Below are 20,086 nucleotides of genomic sequence, written 5' to 3' on the forward strand. Positions count from 1 at the left end.
AAAAAAAAAAAAAAAAAAAAAAAAAAAAAAAAAAAAAAAAAAAAAAAAAAAAAAAAAAAAAAAAAAATTAGAAAAAGGTGTGACCTGGATATGAAGTGTAGTCCAAAATATGGGGAGTCTCAGAGTGGTAATCAGCTGTCATTTCACAGAAATGATTTGCTATGTCATAAGCTATTGGATTGTAACTTGCATACTCATAATCCTGCACAAACAAAAACAAAATCCATTTTTTAAAAATTTAATATCAATTTAATCCTCATTATTATTTTTATTAGTTCTGTACTGTCAGAAAATTTAAAACAAATTTAGGTGTAGCATAAAAATTAACCATAATTGACTTCTCTTTTATTTTTAAGCCTGTGACTATATTTTGATAAATAATAATGAAAAGAAGAACTTACAATTAAGGTTATTGATGATGTGTGTTCATCCATCATGATGTTGCCATATTGCAAGTCATTGTGACAAAAGCCAATGAGTTGAGAATGTTTTGAGAGTTCCCTTTGAAGCAATTTTATTTCCTCCTCCAATGTGTCCAGCCAAAACTCTTCCACCTCACTTGCTGAACATAATCTCTTGGCTTCACTTACCCAATTTCTGATCATTTTTTCCAACAAAAAATTAATGAGGACAAACAAAATTTAAGACCTTAAAGCAGAGACTCAAAATCTTACCTCAATCTGTCCCAAAGAACGATAGTTTTTGGACCAGGCATGTCAAGGTTGTGAAACTCCCTTAATGTACTTGCTATAAGTGCAGATGTTTTTGGGTCTCTAAGATCTGTCGCTGATAGCGTCTGAAAATAAAAATTAAAAAATTAAAAAAATTATTACATCATCAAGTTGATTTATTCAATAAAAGAAGGGTCAAAATTGAATTCTGAAATTTTTTCCGTAGGACTATCTGTGTTATAAATAAATTATCCCTACATTGATAAAAGCAATTGCGGGTCCACAAAGGGATGTATGGGAGTCACTGATTCAAAGGTGGTAGTGAGTGCAATGAATTTTGTTGGTTACGCTGCAAATGATTTTCGAAAGAGATTCTATGCCTTTTCTTTTTAAATGAAAAAAAAAAAAAAAAGATAAAATATAAAATATTTGAAGGTTCTAAAAGTTAATTAAAATTTGTTAATGTTGAAAAAGGTTCATATATTTTTAAATGTAAAATGATTGATTTTATTATTTTGTATCTCATGATATAAATTAATTTTAAATTTAATATTCTCCTGTGCGTGTTATAAAGACTTAGTCCTCATACAGGACTATTATTTTGAAGACCATTTCCAAAAAGAAAGAAAAAAAGAAGAGAGTCATATTAACGTTTATTTTGGATAAATGAGAGTATTTTAGTCTACCTTTGGTTTTGACTGGGTATGCAACTTTGAATACTGGGTGCAATCTTTAATTTTTTAAATGTGATAATAAATTTGGTATACACTACCGACTATGTAAATTTTAAATAAGAAATATATGTACAAAAAAAGACATAATCATAAAAAAGGTTGAAATTAGGGAGGGTGTAAGGTCAATTTTAACATTCATATGGGGAAAGGGTATACTTGGAATTATGGGTGGTTTGTTCTGTTTGGTTGGTGTTAGTTTTTCCCCAAAATTAAATAATAATAAAAAAAGAAGGAAAAATATCGCAATCAATTAAAGTTGGACAGAGGGACGTACCCTGGCGTGGATGAACTCCTCAACTCTTCCATCGGAGAACTGCCCAAGAAGACGAGGGCCATGGCCGTGCTTGGACAAGCACTCGAACGTTCTGATCTCATCTTCTCTGTTGAAGAAAACCTCCACTCCTTCTCCGTACATTCTCACCAGAACCTTCCGAGCTTGCGCGCCACCTTTTGAGCTCCATTTTATCTCGTACACCTCGTTCGTCATCGCTCCTGTTAATCGACTCACTTGCAGTGCTTCTTCCATGTCCTCGATTTTGTCTCCCCAATCCGACGCCACGGATCTCAGTAATTTTTTTAATTCCTCTGGCAAATGGCCTTTCGTGAATCCGTTTGACTTTATTGCCATTTTGTGTGCCGGTTTTGGAAGTCCTGAAACTGAAATTGTCTGTGGTGATTAATCGAGTCTAGTTTTGGCTTCAATGTTTGTTCGAGATAGAGAAAACTGTTGTTCAGAATTGCGGAAACAGAAATTCCGATGGAGATTTTGATTTTGATTTTGATTTTGGATCCGAATTTTATTTAGAAAAGAAATCGAGGAGAATCGGAATTTCTTTGTAATCAAAGGAGTCAGTAGTGAAAGTACTTTTCCAAGTGAATTTTCAGAGAGAAAATGGAAAATCAATTGACGATGACGTGAACTTGGCGAGGAGATTTCGAAGGATGTTCAAGAAATCTCAACAGAAACTAATTTGGCAAAAGAGAAAACACAGGAGAATCAGAATTAATTCACAAGTCAACAAACAAACAAGAAATCCAAACGCTTCCGTCCTCTGTTTGTAGTCGATCAGATTAGTTACAAGTAATCGAACTTCCTGCAGAAATCTCCAACTCAAGTTTCAACCGAAAAATCAAAAGAAAGAACACAAATCACGCAGAATTCCTCCGCAAAGAAGACGCGGACGAAAAATCATCGAAAAACAGAGGTAGAAAGAGGCGAAAATCAGTGACTGAAATCGCTAGAAGAAAGCAATCATGATGACCAGCGAATAACAACGAGGCAATCCACAAACAGAAAAACACATTCAAATCATTCGCAAAGAAGACGACGAAGAAAAATGAAGGAAAAAAAAGAAGGAAGCAAAAGGGAGAGAAAATCACTCACTCGAACACCGGAAGAAATGAAGGACGTTGAAGGGAGAATTTGAAGACGTGAAAACGTATGTATTAGGAACGGAGGTTTGAATAGATTTTAGAAACTTTCTGGGCATTTAAATGCAAAGTTGAAGCCGGAAAAGAAAGGGACGGGAGTTTCAAATATTTAATACATACTCATAAAATAATATATACACACATTTTGTCCAAACAAAAAGTCAACATGTGTGAAAATTTGAATTAAGATTGCAAAGTCTTTTTTTAAAAAAAAAAAAAAAAAAATGTAAGAAATGGGTGTTGGTAGGGAATCCACATTGAAGGGAACACATTTCTTGGTATGCTTTTGGTGATTTCATTGGTAGGGATGGGCAGATGTGTGCTTTGTTTTTAATTATTTTAAAATAATTTCTACTTTATCAAAAGAATCAATTTATTAATATTGCATTATTGGTTCTTCCCTAGCCTTTCACGGGGAACTTTCAACTATATCAACCAAATCTTTATTAATATAACTTCATTTTCAAACTTCCAATTAAGGATCTCTAGTACTTCTCTACGCATCATGTACATGCGCATAGACCCACAAAGCAGGTGTATATGTAACCCCAACGTCTGCCCCTCAGTTAGCGCATGCTCACTGGAGTCACCGAAGGAAAAGAGTCTGCACAGTATTGTGGTGTACAAAATACCGTAACATAACATCATGACGAACATAAGTGTTGTAAGGTACGCATCCGTACTAATTATAACAGGGAAGTATCCCGATGCATATGACAAAAAAAAAAATATGTATGGGGTCCCTGTAACTTCAAATCATGCAGTTGTACATTCGTTCTTTCATAAATATTTTCATGAATACATTCTTGGTATATCAATATTTCACCGTCTCGAAAAAAAAAATGCTAACATGGTGTGCATGACATATCATAGCACAACATAAGTCATAATACATCAGTACGTATTCTTGACATAACATAACATAAATCATAACATTACATGACATAATTCACGTCATAACAGTCATAAAATATGGCACATGGAGGGGTTCACAGAGTACGTGCCATTCATACATCATTCAATTCATCCAACTATGTCAATAGTATAGTCACTTACTTTGTTGACCTAAATCAACATTATTACACTTACTTAATGCCAGTTTGAATCTACTCCTTCAAATCCAATTCTATCGGATAAATGTAGGCTAGAATTCAGATAAAAGGCAAGTTTCATCTTGTAGTACACTTATACAGAAACTTCTTATTGCTAAAATTCAAGATATAGCTTCCTTTTTAGATGTGATCTATCAACCCAATTAATTTTAGGTCTATTTGGATGTTTTAGATATACTAACATGTTTAAATTTTTGCAAAACTATTTCTCCAAATTTTATAGGTTAGACTTCATACTAACCTTAACTATGTTGTTTCCTTTATACGACAGACATGATGTTTTATATGTAGCCAAATGATATAAAGGAATGTGGATTGAGGAAAAGGTGAGCGTTGAATCATTTTAAGTTACCATATCTGCAATATGAGTAGGATTATTATCGGGGTAACTATTATGTCTACTTTGATTTGTACGCACTCTTATCTTGATATTTAGCACGACTTCATTGGTGGATTGAGTCAACTTGTCCCCAATGATTTGTGTTTATCTACTTCGACCAATATGCTAAGGACACACATCGTTACTCATAAAGAGCCTCAAACTATAACATGTTGATAGTTTCTAGAAAGTTATTACTACATGAACTCCATGAGGTAGATAGACCGTTCCAGAAACACATGCACTTAACATGCCTTCTAATATTTAACTCATACGTTCACTCTGTTTGCTTGTTGGTAAAAAAAAAAAAATAGTGTTAAAATTTAATTGGGTGCCCTAGGTTTCCTAAATACTGCGCTAGCATTTGGATGTGAACCTCGGATTCTAATTCAACTCTATTGGCTCGACACTCCATACAATTTAACAGTATCTTTTATGTATGGTTATGCCCAACTGTTTAGAGTATAGGAATCCTCTCCTTGAAAGAAGTGTGCCGACTAAGTTTGTTAATGATCAACAATATTACCCTATATTCTTTCAAAATTGTTGGTAAGCCTATAATGAAGTTCATTGCTATATTTTCCTATTTCTAGTATAAAACGCTCAATGGTTGCAACAATCTTATCGTGCTCGGTTCTTCATAATCCATCAAACATTTGTCATATGTCCCTCACTTGTTGACAAATCAATAATTTTCTAACGACCTACCATAACTTGTCTTTCCCTTTCCTTTGTAAAACATCGTCATTACATTCTTTGAAACTTTCGTACTTCTTGGTACCAACTACACCACCCATACAAAGTTCTTAACAGGCAAGCCGTAATCCATATGAGTCATAAACATTGTTTTACATGTACAAATCTTTTATAAGCATCTTGTTACTTGGTATTCATAAAACTTTGATGTTGTCTAAAGGATCTTTAGAGGTAATTTCATACTTTTCCTCTTAGTTCATACTTCAAAGATGTTCTAATCCCCTTGAGATCTTGCATACTTACTCTTAAGGTCATAAATGAGTCTCATATATATATATATATATATATATATATATATTTTTTTTTTTTTTGTAACATTTGGAGTTCTTTAGGGTTTTGAAAACACTTAGAATTCTTATAGGGGTATTTTAGTAATTTACCAAATTAAATCTTGGTTTAAATCCTCAACGTATTTCAATGGTGTTGAAAACTATGCACAATCCCTTAAAACCAAGACATAATATTCCTTATCAAATTTCATGCCATTTAGAGGTCACTTACATTCTAAGCTAGTGGTACATAATTACAGGAGCATTTTGGTCATTTTATACCAAGTCTTGGTTTAGCCCCTTAACAATGACTAGATATTAAACCTTCTATTAAAATTTCATGAGTAGCCGAGTCCATTTAGTTAGTTTGTGGCTTAGGTGTTTCATTGAAATCAACATTGATGTGGATACTAAGGGTAGAAACCCTTAAATACTTAACTCAGTTTAATTCCAACTTTCTTTGCAAGCTTTACAAAACTCTCTCTAAAATCTAATAGTGTATATCCTTACCTACAGAAAACTTGGACTACTCAAAAGTCCAACTTTAATTATGAATCTTGGAATCTTAATTACGATAACACATTTGGAACATCTTGACATTACTAGAAAAATCCTTAAATATATTTGTGTGGGGTATCAAGCAGATTACCGTGAAACTTCTAGTTGATTTAAAGACAATTTTTATATGGATAACCATAGTGAACCCTCCCTCCCAAATCAATCTTAAATCATAGTTTTCCATATTTAAAACATATCTGGAAAATCTCATATTGCAGTCCATCTCTGTAAATACCTATAAACTTCTACCCTGATCGTAACGCCTCATCCAATTAGTACCAAGCATAGGAGATTTCTACCTTGCACTACATTTGAAACTCAAATTTACATTTGTGGCATTCACAAATCAGTTCAAATATACTGTGTTAACTTTTCATGGTGTTAACTTGTAGTTCCCATTTGGTAAGTTGAGATCAATCTTATTCATGTTCATACCAACGTCTTAATTTCAAATTACATACTTAGTAGTGATGGAATCTTTCTTCGGCACTACCACTCTTAATATCTATAACAACCTAGGGATATTATTCTTTATCTGTCCTCTTATAATTTTTTTTTTTTTAATTATTATTTGAAAGTAACTTACTAGTAAAATCATAAAACTTAAATTATGGGTCATTTTCCATCCACCTCCATGGTCGTAACACTACATTATTTTTTTATGTTTCAGGACATCGGGTCAAGCATCTAATCTTCCTTAGTAAAATCATTACACCGATAATACACTATATAATACTCACATTCCATGCATAGTAAGTCATTAAAAAAAACATATGAGCTATCATTTATTATTTTTCGTAAGACATATTTGTTGGTGAAGAAGCATTCACTATAGGGCCATAAAAACATTTTAAGCCTACTACGATTAGTCAACAAAATCTATAAGCCTAGGGCTTTAATACCAACTATAATGACTCTAATTTCCTATTGAAATCAAGGTCACCACTTACATGCATAACATATTTAGAATGCGAGAAAATTTCATTTAAAATTCTTCATTACGAAGCCATGGACTTACACGTTTATTATAAAGTCGTTAAAATAATGGGGTGGAAAAATAAATGAACAAAGATTTTAATAAAACTAAGGGAAATATAATTAATTGTCTTGATTTACACAAAAAAGTAATATGCATGTAACTCCCCAATCTTTGATCGTATGGTTGTCACAAAGTTGTCAACTGTAAAAGAGCACCTTACCGTTACTTAAAAAATAAAAGTAGCAAGTGACTTGAGTATTTTAAGAAATACTCAATAAGTGACCCAACCCCAATATTGGAGTTAGGAAATGCATACACAAGCAATAATGGAGGGACCTATCCTTTCATAAAAATCATTTCATGACCAGGAACTATGCTTTCAGGTTCGCGATAACATAAGATGTGTGATACTTCTCTACACAAGGTCCGTGTACGCGTACATGGACCCATCAGACAAGTGTATACGTACCTTTCTGGGCCTACCCTTAAGCTAGTGCACACTCACACTGTCAAAGCCATGAAGAGAAAGGATCTTGTATAATATTGTGGTGTACACAATACATTATCATAACCTCATGACAAACATAAATGTTGTAAAGTATGCATCTGTACTAATCATAATGGAGAAGTAGCCCATGCATATTACAAACAAAAATGCATGAGGTCCCCATAACTTCAAATCATATAATATGCAGGTACATTTGTTCTTTCATAAACATTTTCTTGAGTACATTCTTGGCACATCAACATTTCACAGTCTCGAAAACGAACCTGCTAATATGATGCGCATGACATATCATAGCATAACTTAAGTCACAATACACTATTATGTAGTCTTGCCATAACATAAACAATAACATTACATAACATATCACATCATAATAGTCATAAAATACAACACATGAAGGGGTCATAGAGTACGTGTCGTTCATACATCCTCAATTCATCCAATCATGTTGTTAGTGAAAGAATGAGTGATGGAATGGTTGATAGGAAGATATATTATAAAGAGCAAGAAATATGGTAACCAACCAGTAAACAAATCAAAACTAAATAACTCATCAGATTTAATCACGAATATTAACAGAAAATCTAATGCAAACTAAAACAGATGATTTTTAACACTCTTCCTTGTTTAGATGCTGCAAACTCCAAGCTTTTTCCTAACCACCTATCTTACTCCAATTATCTTTCTGTTTAGAGATTGATCAACCAACTCCCGGATTTTTTTTTTCTCCAACATCGAAAGCTCCTCCTACATTACAGCCATCCAATGCTAACTATTCTTTTTTTTTTTTGATCTTTGATAAATATCAGACAGCAACTTTGTACCTCTGACAGGTGCATCATCAACCAAAGCATCTTGTCGTTCATCTTCATACTCTTCTAGTCGTTCATCTTCAAACTCTTCTAACATGCAAGCTTCAAATGGTGTCAGGACAGCTTTTGTTGAAATTTGATTTTGCAAGAACACAGCAGTGTTTGCTGCTTCTCCCCAAAAACGTTTTGGAAGATTCTTCTCATGAAGCATGCATCTTGCATCTTTATTATGAATCTATTCCTCCTTTCACTGACGTCAATCTGTTGAGGAGTGTATGGTGTTGTCAATTGATGTTCAATTTCAGCCTCTTCACAAAACCTGTTAAAAGTTTCTAAAGTGTACTGCTTGCCATTATCTAATCCTATAGGCTGAATCAAGCATGCACTTTCATTCTCAACTTTGAATTTGAATTTCCCAAATACACCCACAACTTTTGTCTTTTGCTTCAACAAGAAGATCCAACACATTCTTGTTAGATCAACATTAAAAACAATGTAATAAAGATACCATTTAATGATGGTGTTCGATGAGGACCACAAAGATCAGTATGAACCAGCTGCAACTTTTCAAGGCTCTCCATGCCTATTTAGGAAATGGTTGCTATGTTGATTTCCAAAATTACAAGCACGGCAAAGAGGCATGCCATCATCAATGTCAACGAGTCCTTCTACCAGTTTCTTTGACTACATCTGAAGCAAATCTCGATGATGAAAGTGCCCAAGTCTTTTGTGCCAAATCTCAGTGGTACTAGCTCTGAATATAAAGGCCATATGCTCTTTCTCCATCGGATTTAGAGCTAAGCTTTTTCTTTTCATTTTAACATTGAACAAGTCTTTACCACTAGCATCTATGATCAAGCACTGTTTATTCTCAAACAACACTTTATAGCCCTTATTAAGTAACTGACCAACAGAGATTTTGATCAATTTTAGGTATAAATACAACATTTGGAATAAATTTTGTACCTTCATAGCTTGTTATAGCTACCGTGCCTTTTCCCTTAACTTCCAAGTGTTCACCATTGACAATCCACACTCTCTTGACTTCAGTGTCTCTTAATTCCTTAAAAAACTCCTTGTCATATGTCACATGATTTATGCACCCACTGTCAATCAACCAGCTCTCGCTTGATTCTTTGCCTGAGAAACAAGTGACCACAAAAAATTGATTTTCTTCTTCTTAATTAGCTACCTGTGCATCTACTTCTTTCACCTGACCTTTGACTTTGCAGATCACAGCTTTATGTCCAAGTTGATTGCATTTGGAGCATTTGGCGTCAGGTTTTCTCCAACATTTGTATGGTGGAAAACCTTTCTTCTCGCAATGGCGACAAGGTGGATAGGATTTTCTGAAACCTCCTCCTTTTGTCTTTTAATAATTGACCGATGAATCTCCATTTGTCAATTGGTTTTTGAAAATTTTCTTGTTTTTATACTTGCGGTTATTTTGATGCTTAACAGGTAAGGCACATTCAATCACCCCTTCTTGCCTCATAGACCTCCTTTGCACTTGTGCTTGTAAAGCATTCAAGAGCTCTGTAAGAGAAATCTTTGACAATGGTGGCTTCAAACTTCTCTAGAACAGTGACTAGCAACTTGTCAACGATCTTGGAATCATTTAACACAGAACCAAGCAATCTCATCTTGTTGGCAATGTTGAGAAGTCTGTCAGAGTACTTTTTCACCGACTCAGACTCTTTCATCTTCTGCAACTCGAAATTGCTAATCAAATTCAGGACTTTCCTTCCATGAATCCTCTCATCTACTTCATATTCAGCCTTGAGGTAATCCCATATTTCCTTTGCTGTTTGGAGGGGCATTATTCGCATGAATATCATTTGAGTTTTATCTTGTTTAGTTCAAATATCTCTTCTCAACACCTCCTCCAAGGGTAAGACAATTCTATAAAACAAAAAATGGTAAATTTCCATGAGAAAGATGTTGCCATTCTTGGAAAAAAGAAAATGAAACTGATGTATCCTCAGATTTACTGGTAGAGGGAAAAAAGAAAAATAGGAATATTCAACCAGATGAAAGAGATGGAAGAACTTCTTTCTTTTTTATCTCGTTTCAATCATGTAGATTTTTTCTATCATTTTACTCGTTATAGAAAATCAGGATCCAACATTAATGAAAAGAAAAAAAACAGAGGAAGCACAACCATAAGAAAAAAAAAAAAAGGGACTTTTATTTTAATTCAAAAATTGATTAAAATGGACTAAAGATAGTGTGAACAAAATTTAAGAAAAACCTCCAAAGAGAAGAAAAAAAATGGGAAATATGGATTTTTTTCTTTTATTGTCTATTTTATTTGAGAATGGATTCAAACACGTCAAAAGTAATGGTAAACCTAACAAAAGAGAAACATGAGAGAAACAAAGTGTGAGAGAGAAGGAAAATGGAAGTTAAAATAAAAAGAGTAAATACAAATAGAAGGGAAAAATGGGAGATATGGAATAGAAGGAAAATGAAATATCTGACAAATTATTATTATTTGTAACTGGATAAAGCAGTATGAATTAATATTACCATATTTTTAATTTAAGTTTTACCATAAAAGAAATTTGATTTTTTACTCAGGCAATTAAGTTTATGTTCAAAATAGGTGAGGTCTCGATATAAGTGAGAACAAATTTAAAGAATGAAAGCAAGCAAATTTGGAGCTCAATAGAAATTCAGCTAAGGTCAACCAAGTAAGTGGCATTACTATAGAATAAGCTAAAAATTGTATGAGCTATGATGATGTATGAACTGTGTCGTACGATGTCATATGTTAGTATATGATGATGTATGAGTTATGATGATGTATGAACTGTATCATATGATGTCGTATGTTAGTATATGACGATGTATGAGTTATGATGATGTATGAGCTATATCGTACGATGTCGTATACTAGTATATGATGATGTATGAGTTATGATGATGTACGAGTTATGATGATGTGTGAGTTATGATACTTGATGATGTGCGTAATGTATATATATTTCGATGAATGACGTACTTGATATGCATGATGCATTTTATGGCAATATGATGAGTATGATGATTGCGTGACGTTTACCTTAATATGATGATGTTTTCCATATTAAGCATGTTATATGATGATGAGTGCCATATTGAGCATGCTATATGATGATAAGTGTCATATTGCATCATGTCATTAGATCAACATATGACACAACCCTAAGAGCATGAAAATGATATTAATATAAATATCTATGTGTTAGCTAGAGTAACAAAGAGATAAGACTAAAGAGTTGTATCAGAAGAGACGTTACGATGGATTTAGAGAGACCTCATGCATATTGTATATTCATAAGCATAAGGCTCTTCCCTTAAAGATGATGAGTGAGAACGCGTAGAATATGATGATGAGTGCAAATACGCACCACATGATGATGAGTGTGAATATGCGCCGCATGAAGATGAGTGCGAATACGCATCGTATGATGATGATGGTGTTTATGAGGCGCATGACACTATGGGGTTCCGCTGACCTCTAGCCGTCGCTATAGATTAACTTGACTAGAGGGTCCAGGGGGTGTGTGAGCGCCCTGAGGATTCATACTCGCACGTGTGAATCATGCATAGGGAAGTACTATACATCCAATTTGTCCGAGCCTGGAGGCCACCCCTATGATGTTAGAGATAGGTCTGTAAATCATGATTGTATGTGTTTGCATTTGCATGGCCCCTGTAGTGGGGCAACTTACTAATTATTTTTTGAAATACTCAGGTCGTATGCCACATCATTTTTCAAGTAAAGGCAAGTCGCACTTGTATGGAGGACGGCAACATCGTGAGCAGACACTATGGTACGTGCATGCACAGGGTAGATTCATATTTAAATTTCTAGGTTTAGGTGAGAATAGGCTCACATGTATTTCATTGTTTTAAATTGGGTTGTAATTTAAACCCTAGAAAAATTTTAAATAAATAAATAAATAATAATAATTATAAAAAAAAAGTAAAAACAAAGCAAAAAGAAAAAAATGGCAGATTTTGAGAAGGGAAAAATGATGGAAAGAAACAAATGAAAGATTGCAGATTTTGAGAGAGAAAAATTGGAAATGATATTCACTTCAATCAAACATGGGGAAAGAGATGGAAAAGCAAGTTAGATCTCAAGAGATTGAAAGGTTGTCATGGATCTCTTTTTCAATTATTTAGATTTGAGATATCTTATGAAAAAGTAAATACAGAAAAGAAAAGAGAAAGACTGAGGAGGAAAAGGGAAGATTTGGTGAGCAGAATTAAAATAAATACTGAAACAACTTGACCGAGTAAATACATAGAATAAAAAGGATAATAAGAAATATATATATATCTATATGTATTCAATACTCGTAAAGTCTCTAATGCTCACATGAAGTTTAACACATGAAAAATTTAGAGAATTGAAATTGAAATTGATGTCATTGTTCATATAGGTTGGCTTCGGTACAAAGAACAAAATCGAACTTGATAAATTGGTGATACCAGTCTAAGTTAATCAGGTAAGTGATCTTATTATAGATAGGCTAAAGATTGTTTGAATTATGATGATGTATGAGTATGACGTTGTGTTGTGATGTATGTTAAATGTACGTTATTTATGTTTTGATGCATGACGTACATGTTATATTTGATGCACTTAATGACTTCTATGATGAGTATGATGTATGCAAGACGATGTTATTAACATGATAATGTTTTCCACGTTGAACATGCCTTATGATGTTGTTTGCCATATTGCATCATGTCGTTAGATCGACACCCTAAGAGTATGAAAATGATATTAATGTAAATATCCACGAACACGTGTTACTTAGTGTAACCAAGAGATGAGGCTAAAGGGTTGTGTCAGAAGAGATGTATATATGGAATTAGAGGGACCTCATGCATATTGTATCTTCATAAGCATAGGGCTACTTCCCCTAGAGATGATGAGTGCAGACGCTCACTGTATGATGAGCGCGAATGAGCACAGGTGTGAATGCACACAGATGAGGGTGTTTATGAGGCGCATGACACTAAGGGATTCCGCTGACCTCCGGACGTTGCTACAGATTAGCTTGATCAGAGGGTCTAGGGGGTGTGCGAGCGCCCTAGGAATTCACACTCGCACGTGCGAGTCGTGTGTAAGGAAGTACTGCACATCCAATTTTCTGAGACTGGAGGCCACCCTTAAGACGATTAGAGATAGGTCCCTAATTCATGATTGCATGTGTTTGCATTAGCATGACCTCTGTAGTAGAGTCACTTACTGAGTATCAGGCGGCCATGTGCCATATTGTTTTTTTAGGTAAAGGCAAAACGCCCATGTATAGTTGACGGTGGCATTGTGATGAGTGACTGTGGCGCGTGCATAGGATAGTTGTATATTGAAAATTGCTAGTCTTGTAGGATAGGGGGTTTGCATTTCATTTATTTAAATTATTTAATTTGTAATTGTTTTATCTTATTTTGAACTCGAGCATGATGTTTGAAACACATAAGGCCGGTAGTGTTTTCTAATGTTTTAACGTATTCTGAAGTTTTAAATTTTTCCGCTAATAAAGATGAGCATTCTTAGAGTTATATTCTGTATTAGAGATGAGCATGAGACGTTAATGACGACTCTAGATATGTGGAAATTTATGGTCGTTATAGTAATCTGTTTTTGTTTTCTCTAAGTTCAGTATTTTGTATTTAAACACGTAAGACCATGAATGTGTTTTCCAGAGGAGAAATTGTTTTAAACTTTTTTTCGAAATTTATGTAGAAAGAGTTATATTTCCGCATTATAGATGAGCATGAGACGTAGTAACGATTTTGAGGATGTAAAAACTTAGGGTCGTTACAATATCCACTAAATGACATACAAGATGTTATATATATATATTTTGTTTGTTAGTGTCTAAGGGAAGACTTTGATGAGCCATAAGAAAAGCCAAATGATATAAAAGAATGTTAGGTTAAGAAAAGGGGAGCATTTATTAGTTCCCAAGTTAGAATTATTTTAAGTTACCATATGTGTGATATGAGTAGGAATTATTTTAAATCCCCACCCTCTGGCATGCTCATTGGATATATCTAGTTCTTGTCATTTGCAAATTTTAAAAAATAGTTAAATGTATTTTTGGAAGCCTAAGCTTCACAGGAAAAGATATGAAGGACCTGACGATTTCATTAAAAACTAGAAATGACAGATCAATCCATCAGCCTAAGAATTTGATAAACAATCTACATGTTAGATAATGATGTGGGAAGATACCAAATGTTACCATTTTTTGATCCAACCAATCCCAAACATGGTGTTGCTGTTTATATATGAGAGGATCAGTTTCAAATAGTAATCACAGTAGTTTATAGTATATGAATAAGGTTCGGTGTTTTTTCTTGATAACACTATTTGATGCAACCCATTTTATAATACTACGGATCATTGAATCTAAATTGTTCATATGGAGATACGTGAGTTTATATAAAATTGAACCACAAAATATTTAATCTCTCCTTATAAATTTGTTAATTGAAAAGATTAATATTTCACAAAATGACCCTATGCAATTAATCTTGAGTGAACTATGAACTCATAACTCAGAGGGACTTAGAGGTCTTGTTCTTTAATTTATGTGAATGAGAATGAATTTTATATTCAATTTAATGCGCTTACCTTTTTGGAGACCTCATCAAACCAGGAGTAATTCCCTTAAGTGATGATTTCAAAACTTGACTAATGAGCCTGTAACAACTCAATTTTCGAGAAGCTCGAGCAACGAATCATCATATATGTAAGGATCCAAAAAAAAAAAAAAAATGAGGTCGTTGGAAAAAAGGGGCGAGACTCGCCGGAATTCTCGCACCCTCACCTTACACGTTTCCCCCAATACAAAAAACACGCCAAAGACCTTCAACCACACTTCACAGAATCTACCTGCAAAGAAAAATAACATGAGACTAAGGGAAAACGAGGGAGAAGAAAAAAAGACAGTTGAGTTGCCTCATGATGAGCATGATGTTGACAACCACTCCGTTGAGACTCATCGCGTCGTATAGTGTAGATAACGTCATGGAAGAGAGGACTAACCAACCAGGAAATACCATGATGACACGAGTGATTATTACCAAAACGATAGTGTAGCTTTGTCGGCTAAGAGGATAAACTGACAGATAATACTTTAAAAGTATAGGGCGAGATAGAGAGGAAAGAGGATGTTTCCAAATATGTAATCCATTCCTATATGGTTGATGACGACATCACAACAAACTATGGCACATAAATGGACTTTCATTTATTTTATTTAGCTATTTGTTGTATCATTTTAAAAATGTTTTCGAACACATAAATCGACTGTGTTTTAAGATAAAAGTTTTATTTTATGAAAGTTCAAATGAATAATTTCGCATTCAATATTCATGATATATTGAGAGTAACAATTTTAAATTAAGTAGAAAATTTAAGGTTATTATAATATTACTAACATGAGCCTTATAAAAAATACCATAACCTTTTTTATTTTTAGAAAAGAAGATGTGACAAAACGTTTACAACTATGCAAGCATGTACATATCAATTTTTCAGAATTAGTTTAAAGTTAACATAACATGTGTTGGGTTACACATCACAAAATATACAAATAAATACAAGTTCCAAAATGTCATTAAAATATAAACAAGGACAATGACTTGTGGCTAACACCCCAAACGCATACTTTCTGCATGCTCTTACCATCGACTTTCCAACCACGATGCATTTTAAAAATAAAGAATGACTATAAAAAGTACACGGTAAGCAACCTACTTGTAGTTGTAGTTTGTGAGTATTGTTCTTCTAACTTCTATCTCTCTATAGTAGATAATGATTTATGAGGATTGATTCCTTTGCTAGCTCCATAGACATTAGGTCTGCATGATTAAAGAAGAGAGAATCTCGAGATAACCTTTGGATTTTGTTGCTCGAGTTGAGTTTCAAACGTTTTTAGGCATACGTTCAACGGAACAAATCATAAACTACAAGAAATAATGAGTACCATAGCTTACGAAAAACGCTATTGTAAACTTTTTATAGTATTTTTTCGTACGTCATGACAATCCATGTTACTAAAGTGGCAATCCATGTTACTAAAAGTTTGAAACTTTTACTCGTCTTTGAGCATAATCATGGGATTTGAACCCACACCCTTTCGCAACTACCAGAACTTAAGTCTAGCGCATTAGACCACTCAGCCATCCTAACTTATAATTAAAAGTCAAAACAATAGTTTCCCATCTTTATCCATTATAGTAGGTAGAATTCAATAGAGTGAAAGAATTCGGCCCATAAACACATCTATTATCTACTCACAAGGTAGTCAAAAGTGGGATTTGAACCCACAACCTCTCACAAGGACTAGAATATTAGACCACTCAACCATCGTGACTTATAAACAAAAGTCGAAACAATAGTGCCCTATCTTTATCCATTATAGTATCTAGAATTCAATGGCATGAAAGAATATAATTTATCCATTATAGAACCCACTCCTCTCATGAAGACTAGAACTTGAATCTAGCCCCTTGGACCACTCAACCCAATACATTTCCACCATGGTTAGTGATCTATTAGTCACCGGACAAGAGTTACTCAGATATCATAAAAAGAGATAAAGTATAGTAATCTAGACATACCTTCACGTAGATGTGTCTTTTCCTATCATCCGTTCTCACATTGCAAACTTCTGATTTTGGTTTTTTCATCAAACCTTTAGTATTATTCAATTCAATTGTAATGAGCAACAAATCGTCGAGTTTGGTCAAGAATCGAGGGAGATATTATCTACTAAAGTTCCTCAAAACTCCAAAATCGTACCTTGCATTTCCAAGCTCAATCTCCTTCTACCATCCCTCTTGGTTCACGAATCCTTCCTGAAAGTGTAAATCGTCCTCTAACGAGTCTTACCCATCAACCACGATCAATTTCATACCCTACAGAGAGAGAATTTAGAATATGAAATTTTAAAGTCAAACCATAAAACTCATTTTAAACTCGAACTAGGTATTCTCCCTTCACAAACCAGGCTCAACTTACTGTTGGTGGACGAAGATGGGGAAAATTTTTTCCACCCTGCTCCATGAACGTTTCTACTATCCAGCTGATTTTAGATCAATTTAAATTTAACAAAATAATAATAATTTGAGGTAAACACTCCTTTTTTTTAATCAAATTTCATTAAAGAAAATAATTTAAAACTCTATGCTTTTTCAAGTACTAAAAAAAAAAAAAAAATTATTTTCAACCAATTTTACCCTCATATAAATTTAGTATGTATTTTAAAAATGTCAAAAGTTTAATTAATTGTTTTTCCAAATATAGAATAAATTTGACTTCCCTTTAAATTATGCTATTTTTTTAAATTATTATTTTATACGCTCTTAAATAAATTAAATTGATGACTATTTAATTTTTCAATTTAAAAAATGGGTTAGCTTTCTTTTATCATTTCTTTACCTAAAATCCATTTTTCTTAAGAAAGTATATAAATTATAAATAAGATTCCAAAAACATAAATTAAGGTAATTGAGTTCGTTATAATGCTCTATTTCCCAAATTGAAGTTAAATAGATTAGAAATGCTAAAAACTAACGAAATGAGATAGACCTTCTAATAGGAAACGACCCCGGCGATACTTGGAGTAACTTCGAGGGACGGAAGACAAGCGTACTCGAATTTAGCGAAATGTCGGTTAAGGCCAACCAAGTATGTGGTCTTACTTGTTGGATGATAAAAGTCCCACATCAGCTAATTTAGAAAATGATCATGGGTTTATAAATGAAGAATACTAACTCCATTGGTATGAGGCCTTTTAGGGAAGCCCAAAGCAAAGAGCTCAAAGTGGACAATATCATATCATTGTGGAAAGTCGTGTTCGTTTAATATTACTATCAGATAGGTTGGACGACTTCATTATGACGATGATGATTTTCTTAAGTCACAATCCTAGTTAATGTATAGAATATATATTTTTAAATAATTATAAAAAATTTCAAATGCAATTTCTAAATAGGAAAAGAAAAAAAAATGCTTACAAACTATACAATCAATCATTGATTCTAAAACAGGATCCCTAATAATTCCATTATTTATATTTATGTAAATCACAATAGATAATATTTATATTAATTCTCTCTTTCTATATTTGTGAAATTTGAACCGTTAATTAAATTACTAATTAATGAGTTAATTTTAAATTATTAAATAATATTTTTAATTAATGAATTAATTTTAAATCATTAAATAATATTTTTATTTTAAATTTTAACCATCTATCAAAAATTAAATACTTATACAGTTGTATTAAATTATTTAATAAATAAATTTAACTTATTTTATTATAAATAATAGTTTTAATAAATATTGTATTAGGTTGATATAAGTTACTAGTAGATATAATTTAAGCAAATATACCCATTTTTTTTATTTATATTAATTTACAAAAATAGAACAATTTAGTGCATTAACATTATTATCCTAATTATTTTTAATGTAGTGTTATCCATTATAAATTTAATTTAAACATATTTATAAAAATTAAATAAATAAACAAAGAGAAATAATAATAATAAAATACATATAACCACGCTTGATTATTATCAACTATTTTATTTTCACGATGCTTCCAAATCATCGTTATATCAGTATCTTTATAAAATTACAACTTAAAGCATTTACATCGAGATTGACGTGTAAACGAGACGGGGTGGTCGAAAACTAGAGGGAATTGATAGCAATTTTTATCCCAGCTTGGCAGTGGCCTGGCGTGGTGCATATGAAGAAGTTGTGTCCTGTTGAGAGCATGATCTCATCCTTGCCTGAATTGAACACTTTGGCGCCTTTTGGAGCTATGCAGCTTCTATACCCCCCCCGTTCACTGCCACCACGTTGTGAACTCTCGGCTTATAGTTGAATCCTACAAAAAAAAAAAAAAAAATTGTATGTATTCGTTTCATTTATTATTAACGATCTAACTGCAAATACGATCGGATACTATTGAAATATATTTTATATAGCCGTAATGCAATGACCAAGATCCTCTTTGGACTTTCCCTTTCGGGTTTTCCCTCAAGACTTTAAAATGTGTCTGCTAGGGGACTTGTGTTTTGATATATTTTATCTTATCTTAAGAATTTGGTTAGTAGAATATTTTCTCTTTTGTCGGACTTTCAATCTCACTTATGTTTTTCATTTTAACATAGTATCAGAGTATCAATCTTAACAAATACAATTACGCAAGTAAAACATCAATTACTATTCAACGATCAAAACGAGAGTTGAAAACTCACTTAATATGTCACCGGCTCTAAACACCTTCCCATTAGGCCATCCCTCCACGCCCAGGTTCCATCCATTCGAGTCGCCAACAACAAAAGTTGCAGCAGCATCGCCATGTTTGAAGCCAAGCAGCAACAGCAACGCCATTGCAACAGCCACAGTGCTCATCGAAACCGTTCCACTGCTCCCCTCGTGTCGAGCCTTTTGTGAAGCTGAAGTAGCTCTCAAAAAGGATATGTAAAACAATTATGTTCCTTTGAAGCTTGAAAATGATGAGTATAAAAATATGCAAAACATACCAAACTTGTCTTTTTCTTTTCCTTTCTTTCCAAAAAGTAGTGGGCCCTTTTGCCATTGATGATGTCTCCTTGTTTTGACATTAAAAGAAAGAGAAACAATCTCCTAATTTCTCTTCCCTAACCTCTCATTCCTTCTCTAATTATCTCTCCTCTTAGAAAAAAAAAAATCTTAATTGGCAAAAAGAAAATGAAAAACAATAATTAATTTAATTTGACGAAAAAATGAGAATGACTTTACCCAATTCACCTAAGGAAGATTTATGTAGAGATAGATCTGATAAGTAAGATATATATTAAATTTAA

The 20,086-nt window shown here is 33.2% G+C and overlaps 2 protein-coding genes across 5 annotated transcripts in view; both read right to left on the reverse strand.

Annotated features, from left to right (window-relative positions):
* Positions 1 to 2,940, reverse strand: part of LOC111480591 (probable choline kinase 1) — a 3,981-nt gene extending 1,041 nt beyond the window's left edge. Inside the window, exons 1-5 of one of the 4 annotated variants that reach the window (XR_002717860.1) lie at positions 2,790 to 2,914; positions 1,680 to 2,062; positions 675 to 796; positions 402 to 597; positions 85 to 135 (exon numbers count right to left, since the gene is read on the reverse strand). Coding sequence is in view for 3 of the 4 variants with exons in the window: in XM_023125716.1 (XP_022981484.1) it covers positions 85 to 223; positions 402 to 597; positions 675 to 796; positions 1,680 to 2,062; positions 2,790 to 2,895 (946 nt within the window). In the remaining variant the exon portion in view is untranslated. Of the gene's footprint in view, positions 1 to 84; positions 224 to 401; positions 598 to 674; positions 797 to 1,679; positions 2,729 to 2,789 lie in introns of those variants that run through there. The other 3 variants (XM_023125717.1, XM_023125716.1, XM_023125718.1) reach the window with 3 other exon arrangements.
* The window catches only part of LOC111480712 (basic blue protein-like), a 117,596-nt gene extending 97,911 nt beyond the window's left edge, over positions 1 to 19,685 (reverse strand). Inside the window, exon 1 of the mRNA XM_023125887.1 lies at positions 19,496 to 19,685. Within this exon, the coding sequence (XP_022981655.1) occupies positions 19,496 to 19,652 (157 nt within the window). The 5' untranslated portion in view covers positions 19,653 to 19,685. The remainder of the gene's footprint in view (positions 1 to 19,495) is intronic.
* Between the last annotated feature and the right edge of the window lie 401 nt (positions 19,686 to 20,086).

The sequence above is a fragment of the Cucurbita maxima genome, unplaced genomic scaffold (assembly GCF_002738345.1).
Source record: "Cucurbita maxima cultivar Rimu unplaced genomic scaffold, Cmax_1.0 Cma_Scf00006, whole genome shotgun sequence".
Lineage (NCBI taxonomy): Eukaryota > Viridiplantae > Streptophyta > Magnoliopsida > Cucurbitales > Cucurbitaceae > Cucurbita > Cucurbita maxima.